General features: G+C 40.7%; 1 protein-coding gene across 6 annotated transcripts in view; it reads left to right on the plus strand.

Annotated features, from left to right (window-relative positions):
* Positions 1 to 9,951: 9,951 nt before the first annotated feature.
* The window catches only part of YLPM1 (YLP motif containing 1), a 66,447-nt gene continuing 64,010 nt past the window's right edge, over positions 9,952 to 12,388 (plus strand). For all 6 annotated transcript variants that reach the window (XM_022576544.3, XM_089907959.1, XM_022576545.3 and 3 more), the window contains exon 1: positions 9,952 to 11,016. In XM_022576544.3, the coding sequence (XP_022432252.2) occupies positions 10,144 to 11,016 (873 nt within the window). In that variant the 5' untranslated portion in view covers positions 9,952 to 10,143. The remainder of the gene's footprint in view (positions 11,017 to 12,388) is intronic.

Consider the following 12,388-nt stretch of genomic DNA (forward strand, 5'->3'; position numbering starts at 1 on the left):
TCTGCTCCCTTAGCTCTGCTGGAAGCTGGAGGGTGCTAGGCCCCTGTGTAGTAATACATAGAATTCTAGCTTTTTTCCTCCTTTCTCTGTATATTGGACTCAGAGATTACACTGTGTCTCTATGTGAGTATGGACAGTTAGCGTTTACCAACATGTATCTGTCTACTTTCTCTTGTTTAAAAAAAGAAAAAAAACCTTTAAAAAATGGGGTTATAGAAGGTCAGCAAAGGGTGGGTTTGAGATGTTTGGGTGGGTTAAGTGGGCATTTTGACAACATGGCTTCTCCTTTGGCATGTTTAATTGTGATGTTTAACGGACATCCTTGCAATTTAAGATGACACTTTTAAAATAAAATTATCTCCTAATGATGACTTGAGCCCTACCACTCGATGGGAGAATCAGCAGAACCTGTAGGATCTTATTTGCAATTGACATTCTCTATTGTAATTTTGTTCCTGTTTATTTTTAAATTTTTCTTTTTGTTTCACTGGAAAGGAAAGATGATGTTCAGTTTTAAACGTTAAAAGTGTACAAGTTACTTTGTTACAATAAAACTAAATGTGTACACACACACCAAAAAAAAGAAACTGTAAAGGATATTATTGGGACAATTGAGGAAATTTAAATAATGGGCCGATTGTAATTGTATTTATGTTAAGTTTCCTTAGAGTGAATAGTATATAGTAGTTGCATGTAAGGATAGCTTTGTTCCTAGGAAATACCCGCTGAATGTTTAGGTGTGAAGGGTCACAATAGCTTCAAGTAACTGTTTAATGGATTGGGGAAAAACAGATAGATAGATAGATAGATAGATAGATAGATAGATAGATAGATAGATAGAAGAGGGAGGGAGAGAGAGAATGTAGCAAAACATCAACAAATGATATGCCTAAATGAAGTGTATAGGGTGTTTATTTACTTATTTTTTTTTTTGACTGCATCCTGCAACTTGCAGTTTCCCTGACCAGGGATTGAACCTGTGCACTCTGCATTGGCAGGCGGATTCTTTTTTTTTTTTTTTTTTCAATATCAATGACTAAACTTTAATGAAATAACATTTACGCTTCACCAGCATTATTTCTAGGTCAATTCAGTGGTGATTCAACAAAATGAACAGCTCATTTAAAAGGATGCATAGTATTACTATAGAGGAAAGAAGTATGTAATATTGAAGAACATTCACTTTTTAATCACATGAATACAAACCTTACCATGTGTGAGTTTGGTAATGTCCACTATGTCCCTACTCTCTCTGATAGAAATCTCTCAAATATAAAATGTGAAGAGTCCCTACTTCCCTGTGTCATTATAAAGACAAAATAAGATCACATCTGCAAAGCCCTTGACAAAATTGGACATGTTATGAAAACTCAATAAATGGAAACTCTTAATTATTGTAGACTCTTCTATTTCTTCTATTGTTAGATTTTAGATTATTTCCTATTTTTTCTAGAAATAACGGTGAACTATACATCTATTTTCATAAGTGTTTGTTTATATTTTACAGTATATTTACAGGCTCAAGTTCCTGAAGTCACAATACATATTTTTAAAACTCAGACATAGTGTTATGTGTTAGTGTTAGTGTATGGGTTAGGGTTAGGGTACGGGTTAGGGTTAGGGAACGGGTACGATTTAGGGTACAGGTTAGGTTACGACAACGGGTTAGGGTTAGGGTACGTGTTAGGGTACGGGTTAGTGTTAGTGTACGGGTTAGAGAGAAATAGGGTCTCTTCCCCAAACCATGTAATAAAAATCCTGCTCGTCAGCATGATTGTGCCAACTTTGGACAGATGCCAATCTTTGAATGGCCTAAGAAATGCCACATTCAAGGAATTCCCTGGCGGTCCAGTGGTTAGGACTCTGCACTCTCATAGCTGAGGGCCCAGGGTTCAATCCCTGGTCAGGGAACTAAAATCCCACAAGCTGCGCAGCAGGGCCAAAAAAACAAGCCAAAACAAAACAAAATAAAAAAGAAATGCCACAGGCTGATTAGGTTAAGCCAGAATCTCTGAACCAATAAAAGGCAAGGGGATGATATGGGCATGACTGACTTTAACTGCAGCGACCTACCCTTGGAGCTGAAGATAGTCATCTTTTTCTCAGTGACATGGGATATGTAAGGGGAGATGTGGACTCCTGAACAAAACTAGGATTTTATCAAGAAGGAAGAAAGAAGGAAATGGTTGTCCTGAAGGCAGACAATAGTATTCACTACACCTCATTCTCAAACAAACCTGTTGTTTGAGGTGGAACTATACAAGTTGGAACTGTTTCAGCCTAGAGAGAGTTTCTGAACATTAGTTTTTCAAAGTTTTCCTCAAGTAACCCACTTTAATGTTTCTTAATTCTCCTTTAATTTTCCCACGTAAAAATATGTAATACTTCATACATTCAAAAGCATACATTTATATTAAGTATATATGATATGTGTATTTAAATGTATACCTTTGTATGAAATACTGTATAACATATACAGATACTATAAAATATTACATACATAGAGTATATTTAAGGGATAAAGAATATTACTAAAATGAACACCCTTGTACATATAACCTAATTTAAGAAAAAGAGTATTACCCATAACTTTGACACTTTCTATATAATCCTCTCTGATTACGTTCCCTCCTTCTCTCACCTCCACCCCACCTCTTAGGTAACCACTCTCCTGGATTTTGTAATTGTCATCCTTTTGGTTTACTTTATAGTTTTACCCATTATTTGTATACCTTAACAATATGTTTGTAATGTGTATGCTTTTGAATTGCCTATAAATGAAAACATGCTGTATATAGTAATTTTTGTGGTAGAATATACATAACATAAAGTTCACCGTGCTAACCATTTTCAAGTGTACAGTTCGGTGGCATTAAGTACATTCACACTGTTGTACAACCATCACCACCGTCCAACTCCAAATTTTTTTGTTTTCTAAAACTGAAACTGTACCCATTAAACAAAAACTTCCAATTCTTCCCTTCCCCCAACCCCTATCAATCCTGATTCTATTTTTTGTCTTCATGAATTCGACTACTCTAGTTACCTCATATAAGTGGAATCATATAGTATTTGTCCTTTTGTGACTGGCTTATTTCACTTAGCATAATGTTCAAGATTAATTCATGTTGTAACATGTAGCAGAATTTCCTTCCTTTTAAGGTTGAATAATATTCCATTGTATGTATAAGCCACATTTTGTTTATCCATTCATCTGTGGATGGGGCACTTGGGATGCTTCCACCTTTTGGCCATTGTGAATAATACTGCTATGAATATGGGTGTACGAATACCTGTTCACGTTTCTGCTTTCAATTCTTTGGACTATATATCCAGTATATAGTTTTTTGCAACTTTCTCTTTTTTTCTGAGTTATGTTTGTGAGATTCATCCATGTTAGTTTTAGCTTTAGTTCACTCACCTTAATTGCCGTATGATATTTCACTGTGTGAATATTAAACAATTTGCTTATTCATGCTCGTGTAGATGATCATTTAAGTTTTTGCAGTTTTTAATATTAGAAACCGAGCTTTATTCTTTTACATGCCTCCTTGTACATATGTAAAAAAGTATTTGTAATCCAAGATAATATACTTAGAAGTGAAATTGTGTCATAAGGCATTGTATGTCTTCAAATTATTGACGATAATATATTCTCAAATTATTCTTTAAGTACTGTACGCATTCGTACTCCCATAAACAGTATGGGAGTTTCTGTTGCTCCACAGCCATATTAGAACTTGTCATTGTCAGTGTAACAGATATTGCCAGTTGTCCCAGCATTCACTCTTCCCTTCTTCCTTTAATAATAGGTCTTATGAGTTTTATTTGGGTTGCCCAAGTAGAAATTTTATTTCCCAGCCTTCCTTGCAGTTAGGCATGGCCTACCATTTAAGTTGTAGACAACAGGGTGTAACTGAAAATGATAAGTATCTCTTCTGGGTTATGACCTTAAAAGGCATGCTCCTTGGGACTTCCCTGGCTGTCCAGTGGTTAAGACTCCGTGCTTGCACTGCAGGGGGCCTTCGACCCCTGGACAGGGAACTAAGATCACACATGCTGGGGGGCAACTAAGTCCGCATGCCGCAACTGCTGAGCATGCACACCACAACTACAGAGACTGTGCACCATAATGAAGATCCTGTGCGTCACAGCTAAGACCTGACATGGCCAAAAATAAATTAATTAATTAATTAAAAAAAAATTTTTTTAAAGGTATGCTCCCCTAACCCATTCTACCTCCCTACTGACTAGATGCAGATTTGATGGCAGGAGCCAGAGCAGCCACCTTGAACCCAGAGATGGAAGCTTTGGGTTGAAGATGACGACTTTGGACTGCTTACCTCTAAATTGTTCTATGAGTGAAAATGAACTTTTGTTTTGCTTAATCCACTGTACTTCAGTGTCTCATTGCTGTAGCAGCTTGGACTACTTCCTAATTAATACATTTATTCTTTGATTTTAAAATCATTCCCAATTTTTCCTTGCTCAGAAAGCTTCTGTTTATTCTCTCTCAAAATCTTTGTGGTGGTATTCTTTTTGCATTTGATTGATAATGCTAATCTCCTTTTTATGCCCAGGTCTTTGAATACATTTGCCTGAAAATGGAGGCCCTTCCCCCAGGGGAGTGGGTATTTGTTGCTTTTGTTTGCTCACATCCACTCCTCCTTTCTAGCCGTACCCAGACTTTTTTCTTGGCATGTTACACTCAAATCATATGCAGTTGTATTAGGATTTAGATCAAAGTGCCCAGCCTTTTCACTATAGATGTTGAAGGGGAGAACTGGAGAATCCTTCCTCTTGTTAGGGAAACACTGACTGAAACCGCCAGCCCTGGCCAGGCAACGTAGTAACCACTTGCATGAGTTATCTTAAACAGGAGGTCCTGGTAAGCAACCACCAACCGGAAGAATTCGGGAAAGGTCAAAAGGAGAGAGGAGATGCCAATCCATATGTCCTTCCAACCTCCCAGAATCCTTGCTGGAACCCATTTTGGCCTGGCACTGCGCGAGCCACCAGGAGGGAGCCTGAGTCAGAATGATTGGCCAGAGACAACCCAAAAACTAACCCCATTCCCATAAAACCCAAGACTGCAAGCCACGTGGCAGAGAGTCCTCCCAGGTTCCCTTACCCTCCTGCTCTCCACCTGAGTGCCCCTTCCCAATAAAGTCTTGTTTTGTCAGCACGTGTGTCTCCTCAGACAATTCATTTCCGAGTGTTAGACAAGAGCCCACTCTTAGCCCTGGAACAGGTTCCCCTTCCTGCAGCACTCTCACCACCCCCTATATCTGAGAAGGCATTGAGTGGCTAAAGGAAAAAAACAAAAAAGAGTTTAACTTTGTTTCATACAGCATCCAGAGCTTTGATACTAGAATAGCTCCTGGATTGGCTTTTTCCTGCTCCTAGACCTAGTTATATGGCCTTCTTGTCTGTTTTGTGACTTCCATAATATCTTTCCAAGTATATTTCTTTTAAAGTTTTAGCTGCTGCTATGGATACCATCCAAAGAACTGTAAGCGATCAACTACTCTCAAGGTACAGGCTCTCCTAAACTGTGCAGATCCACTGGGAATGAAGGACTGACCACATGCAATTGAGATTACTTATTAACACCTATGGAGTTTATTTTTAGGATAAAAGGAAAGCGTGACTCCATGGTGATAAGAAGGGAAGGAAGTACTCACACTGCCCAGGTTATATATGACCAGGTTACCCTGAGCCTAGACACTATCCATCCCAAATCTTAAGAGGTCCAATGGCAGATAATCTGCCTCTAGATCCTGTTGTTTAGAATGGTACAAACTGCAAGAGGTAGCAGGGATTTTATTCCACAAAATAATACGCAAGCCACCAGCCAATCAGAATATGGCTTCAAACCACTAACCAATCAAATGTCACCCCCTTGTCCTCGCCCTCACCCAAGTCTCCCTAGTAACAGCAAGAATGAAACATAAGGAAAGAAGGACAGCTGGATTTTTTAAAAAACTATTTATATATTTATTTGGCTGCACCGGGTCTTAGTTGCAGTATGCGAACCCTTTAAGTTGTGGCATGTGGAATCTAGTTCCCTGACCATGGGTCGAACCCTGGCTCCCCCTGCATTGGGAGCACAGAGTCTTATCCACTGGACCACCAGGAAAGTCCCGGGCAGCTGGATTATAAACCTAACCCAGAGAAGGCTCATGCTGAGTTGATTTTGACAGGATTGACAATTAACACCTGACCCCACCCCCCAGAGTTTCCCACACAAAACCTTCTGTGTGATTTGTGCTTTAATTCATCCCTTATTTCATTTTGAATAAGAGCACTTTACGTTTTCATTGTAACTTTACTTTCTACATTCTAGATTAGTAAAATTAGTCTCTAAAAAATGGGCTTGGGGTTGATCATATAACGTGAAATTAATGTTACTAAAATGTCATGAGGAGAGTATTACACAAACAATGAGTCTTCTTTTAAATAATTTTCTGGAGACGGGTTCTGTATAACGAAGATGGCTGTGACTTTTGAAAATTAATTGTGCAGGCTACAAAATTTGAATGGCCAACTATATGTTAGTTCCTTAAGTGTAAGAATGTAGCAGATAGAGGCTTCCCTGGTGATGCAGTGGTTAAGAATCCGCCTGCCAATGCAGGGGACACGGGTTCGAGCCCTGGTCTGGGAAGATCCCACATACTGCGGAGCAACTAAGCCCGTGTGCCACAACTACTGAGCCTGTGCTCTAGAGATCGCGAGCCACAGCTACTGAGCCCACATGCCACAACTACTGAAGCCCGCGCCTAGAGCCGGTGCTCCACAACAAGAGAAGCCACTGCAATGAGAAGGCCCTGCTTGCCACAACTAAAGAAAGCCCGTGCAGCAACAAAGACCCAACGCAACCAAAAATAAAATAAATAAATAAATAAATTTATATATATAAAAAAAAGAATGTAGCAGATAGGATTTCCTATAGGATCTAGAACAATGCTGAAATCTATCTTGAAACAATGAGGGGAACGTGCAAGGGCCTGTTTTAAACAGCGTTGCTGTTTCCCTATTAGGTGCCTTGCTGAGGGAGGGTTTCTGGATACAGGGCCTGGGGCCTGACAGCTAGAACTTACCATGCCAGGTAGGAAAGGAAAAGGCAAAGAGAGAGCTTCCTGCCTTCCTCAACCTAATCTCATCTTTCTTTGTCTTCCACTACCATCACTTTTCTTCTCCTTCCCACTCTTAAAAACTTTAAAAAAAATTGCAAGGTACAAAACACAAACAGGAAACCACAAAGGATAAATTTACAGCTCAGTAAGTTTTAACAAAGCAAATATTTATGTAATTACCACTTGGTTCAAGAAACAGAACACCTAAAACCCTACTTGTGACCCCTCTTGGTCACTACACTTTTCCTTCTCCCCAAAGGCAGCCACTACCTTCCTTTTTTCTTTTCTTTTTTTTTTTTTTTTGGCCTCACTGTGTGGCATGCGGGATCTTAGTTCCCCAACCAGGGATTGAACCCATGCCCCCTGCAATGGGAGTGCAGAGCTCTAACCACTGGACCGCCAGGGAAGTCCTTACCTTCACTTTTAACATTATGATTTAATTTTGTCTATTTTTGAACTATATGTAAAGTCAATTTTACAGTAACTATTCTTTTGAACTTCCATCTTTCACAATTTTCTTGGTGGTACATTATTTTTGAATTATACGAACAGAAAAGTGCACAAATCAAAAGTGGTTCAGCTTGATGAACTTTTCATAAACTGACCATACCTATGTAACAAGCACCCAGATCGAGAAACAGCATTCGCAGCTCCCTTTCAGTCACTATCCCTCCACTGTCCTGAATTCTAACACTATATATAAATTTTGTCTATTTTTGAACTTATATATGTGAAAACATATAGTATATATTCTTTTCTGTCTAGCTTCTTTTGCTCAACATTGTGAGATTCATCTGAGTGGTTTCATGTACTTATAGATTATTCATTCTCTTTGGTGTTTTGTATTCCATTGTACAAATATACCACAATTTGATTACCTATTCTAGTGTAGGTAGACATTTGTGTTGTTTTCCAGTTTTCAGCCATTATAAATAATGTTGCTGTGAACATTCTTGTACATGCCTTCTGGTGAACATATATATGCATTTCTGTTGGTTATATGTTTAGGAGTGGGATTCCTGGGTCATAGGCTCTGGGGCTGTTCAGCTTTATTAGATAGTGCCAAATAGTATTTCAGAGTAGTCATCCCAATTTACACTCACACCAGCAGCATATGAGAATTCCATTTATTCCATTCTTTGGCTTGCAGCTGCATAACTCCATTTCTGCCTTCACCATCACATGGCATTCTCTCCGTGTGCTGTCTTCAAACGGCCATCTTATAAGGAGACCACTTGGGCCCATCCTACTCCAGTATGACTTCATCTTAATTAATTACACCTGGGACAACCCTATTTCCAAATAACGTCACATTCTGAGGTGCTGGGGGTTAGGATTTAAACATCTTTTTTTGGGGGGTGTGGGGGGGGACACAGTTCAACCCATAACAGACATGATAGCAGTGGACATCTGTTCTTGACCTCAGTGGGAAAACTTTCAACTTTTCAGCATTAACTGTGATGTTTGCTGTAGTTTTCTTAGTAAATACTCTGTATAAGATTAAGGAAGTTTCCTTTTACTTCTGGCTTGCAAATCTTTTTAAAAATCATAAATGGATATTGAAATTTATGAAATGAAAGAAAACATTCTTTTTCTGCATCTAATGAGATGATCATCTGATTTTCTCCTTGTCTGTTCTATAGTAAATTACATTTATTTTTATAGTTTTCAAAGAGAATTTCAATTGAAAATATTAAAATTACAAGTGGGATTTCTGAGTTGGGTAATGTTCTCTTTCTTGATCTGTACACAAGTGTGATTGGTTTGTGAAAATTCACTAAGCTGTACACTATGATTTGTAATTTTATGTATATACTTTATATTTCAATAAAAGCTAAAAGAAACACAGCTAAATTCCTATTTGAGAATGAAAAGCTTTTTCTTCCAAAGGAAACTTAGCTGCCCCACTTTCCGCTCACATCCACCTCCTATGAGAGGTGAAGATCTGGGTTATTAAGATGGAAGCAAGGTCAAACCTTTAAGTGGTGCACAACTGACACATTGACACACTTAATAGTCTCAGAGTTAGGTAGGTTTTTGTTTTGTTTTGTTTTCAGAATTCAGTGTGTATCAGCTTTGTTTTTCAGTGATTCTCTCAAGCCAAATGGGTTCATGTTTAGTATTACATGCGATTGGATTATTTTCTAAATCCAATCTGGTCCTCTCTAGACAATCTTGTTATCTGGCTTTTGCTACCTTTCCTTTGACTGATATTCTCCAACATAAAGCCTTCTGCATTGAATTATTCTAAAGAATTCCCTTTCTTCCCTTTTACAATACCTGCAGGAATTGATGTACTCTTACATTCTGTCTTCAGAATACATCTTCACAGATTTGTTCCTAATTGGATTTTCTGTTAGAATTGAATTAAGTCTATTCACTTAATTTGAGAAGAACTGACATCTTCATAATTTTTCCTCTTTTCATTCAGAACCATGGTAAACCTCTCCATTATTTCAAGTCTAATTTTATTCCACTCGGATATGAGTCTGTATAGTTCTGTAGTTTCCTTTATATAGATTCTGCGTATTCTTATTAGTGTTATTCCTACCTGCTTCATGTTTTTTTGTTGTTCTTGCTATTGTGAATGGAACCTTTTTTTTTTTTCCATTCAAAAGCGAACCCGTAGAGCGATAGGATCTCTACCACCGCTCTCAGCTGTGAGACTCTATGGTTCCTTGGCTATATAGGAACATTCAGCTCGCCCCTACATTATCCGAACCGGAAGGAAGGTGGCAACCGAGAGTCGCCAAGCAAAGGGCCGCTCTATCTTGCCTTTGTTCTCCTCTCGGTGGCTACTGCGCAGGCGTAATCGCCCCGGTACCGTCCCCACCTTCCCGGTCGCGGGCGCAGCTCGGTAGCGCCGGCGCACTGGCGCGCTCCGTTTACACGCTCCGGGGCCTGTAGGCGCCGCGAGTTCCGGCTGTCGCCGTCGCCGCCGCAGCTCCTGGAGGTCGGTTGCGACGCGTAACGACGCCGGGACGAGCGCTGCGCCTTCTTCTCCGATATGTACCCGAATTGGGGCCGGTATGGCGGGAGCAGCCACTATCCGCCGCCGCCGGTCCCGCCGCCACCGCCGGTGGCGCTTCCTGAGGCCTCGCCGGGGCCCGGGTACTCGAGCTCGACGACTCCCGCGGCCCCCTCCTCTTCTGGCTTCATGAGCTTCCGCGAGCAGCACCTGGCGCAGCTCCAGCAGCTGCAGCAGATGCACCAGAAGCAAATGCAGTGCGTGCTCCAGCCCCATCACCTTCCTCCGCCCCCCCTGCCGCCCCCGCCGGTGATGCCGGGGGGCGGCTACGGGGACTGGCAGCCACCGCCGCCGCCGATGCCCCCGCCACCTGGGCCGGCTCTCAGCTATCAGAAGCAGCAGCAGTACAAACACCAGATGCTCCACCACCAACGAGACGGGCCTCCTGGTTTGGTTCCCATGGAGCTGGATTCTCCCCCTGAATCTCCCCCAGTACCGCCAGGGTCTTACATGCCCCCGTCTCAATCTTACATGCCTCCACCTCAGCCACCACCCTCGTACTACCCCCCGGCCTCGTCTCAGCCCTACCTGCCTCCCGCTCAGCCGTCCCCTTCTCAGTCCCCACCTTCCCAGTCCTACCTGGCGCCCACCCCATCTTATTCTTCCTCTTCCTCCTCCTCGCAGTCCTATTTGAGCCATTCCCAGTCCTACTTGCCCTCTTCTCAGGCATCTCCTTCCCGCCCCTCCCAAGGCCATTCTAAATCCCAGCTGCTAGCTCCGCCACCGCCGTCCGCCCCTTCTGGGAATAAGACAACTGTCCAGCAAGAGCCTTTGGAGAGCGGGTCCAAGAACAAGAGTGCTGAACAGCAGCAAGCTGCCCCTGAGCCAGATCCCTCTACGATGACTCCACAGGTAAGAAAACATCTGCCCAAGCTGCGTCTCTCACCTAGAGGGCCCTAAGTGAGCAGGCCTGGGGGCTTTACCCAGTGCTTAGCCTAATTCCAACACACAATAACTGGCTAATTTACACTCCAGAGTATTCCATAAAAGTCAAAGGTCTGACATCCCAGCTTTTTAATTAGCTAAATGTGGATTATTAAAAGAACAGTGTTTGAAGATATTTCTAGATACCAGAGTGATGGGGTGGCTCAAGAGTTACTTCTCAGATATATTCCTTGGTTTCCTTTGATCATGCTTCTAGGTTTTATTGCTGTTGCAAAGGGCTTTTTTGTTGTTGTTAATTGTAACTTAAACTAAAATTCTGTTTTAGAGGCAGCATAAAAAAGAAGCTTCTCAAAGGGCTGACACCTGAAATGCATATGAATCTTATGACCAGTTAGTTTCTTTAAAAGAAAATTAAGGGCCACTGATAGCTGTCAGCTTCCTGAATTAAGAAGTCTCAGCAAATGAAGGGTGGAAATCTTGTTCTAATCAGGAACATCCTAATTATGTTTGTAGATATATATGCAATACCTAGGGAAGTCTACATATTTGACCTTTTTGGGAATCTGTTGGTCATTTAAGGAACTGACCCATACATCCTGTTCTCACATCACTTAAAGGTAGTTTTAAGACATGACCAGTTTGCTGCATTGCATTGTTGTTACCATTTACTCCACAGTTAACAGCCTTGGAATTCGGCCAAGTTTTAAAAAAATGCTGGTGACATCTCTTCATTCATGAGAGAGCCAATCTTCTAAACTTCTCTTTCAAGTGATGCTTCCCTGTCAAAGATTGATAGGGTAGCAGTAATAAATGAATTCCTTTCTTAAGAAAGAAGATAAAATTAAAGTGGAAGAAATAATTTGTTTTGGTTTCTTAAAATAGACACTTTTAGCAATTAGTAATCTACATAGATTCCCTCATGAAAAAAGAGAATCGTTTAATCTACAAGCTCAGATTTACATATAAAGATTTCCAAAAGATATTATTCTAATTTTACAGTGGTTTGGCATTAGAAATTAAGAAGAGAAACAGGTTGTTTTTTTTTGTTTTTTTACATCTTTATTGGAGTATAATTGCTTTACAATGGTGTGCTAGTTTCTGCTTTATAACAAAGTGAATCAGTTATACATATACATATGTTCCCATATCTCTTCCCTCTTGCGTCTCCCTCCCTCCCACCCTCCCTATCCCACTCCTCTAGGTGGTCACAAAGCACCGAGCTGAAAACAGGTTGTTTTAAGTAAGCAAGATGTGGTGCTTGGCACATCATCAGGAGAAAACACTTGAGATGCTGGGGTAAAACAGTAGAATGAGAGATTCTGTTAGCTTACACCAAATT

This window comes from Delphinapterus leucas, chromosome 2 (assembly GCF_059928025.1).
Source record: "Delphinapterus leucas isolate spDelLeu-1000000601 "Yukka" chromosome 2, BTC_Dleu_Yukka2, whole genome shotgun sequence".
NCBI classification, from domain to species: domain Eukaryota; kingdom Metazoa; phylum Chordata; class Mammalia; order Artiodactyla; family Monodontidae; genus Delphinapterus; species Delphinapterus leucas.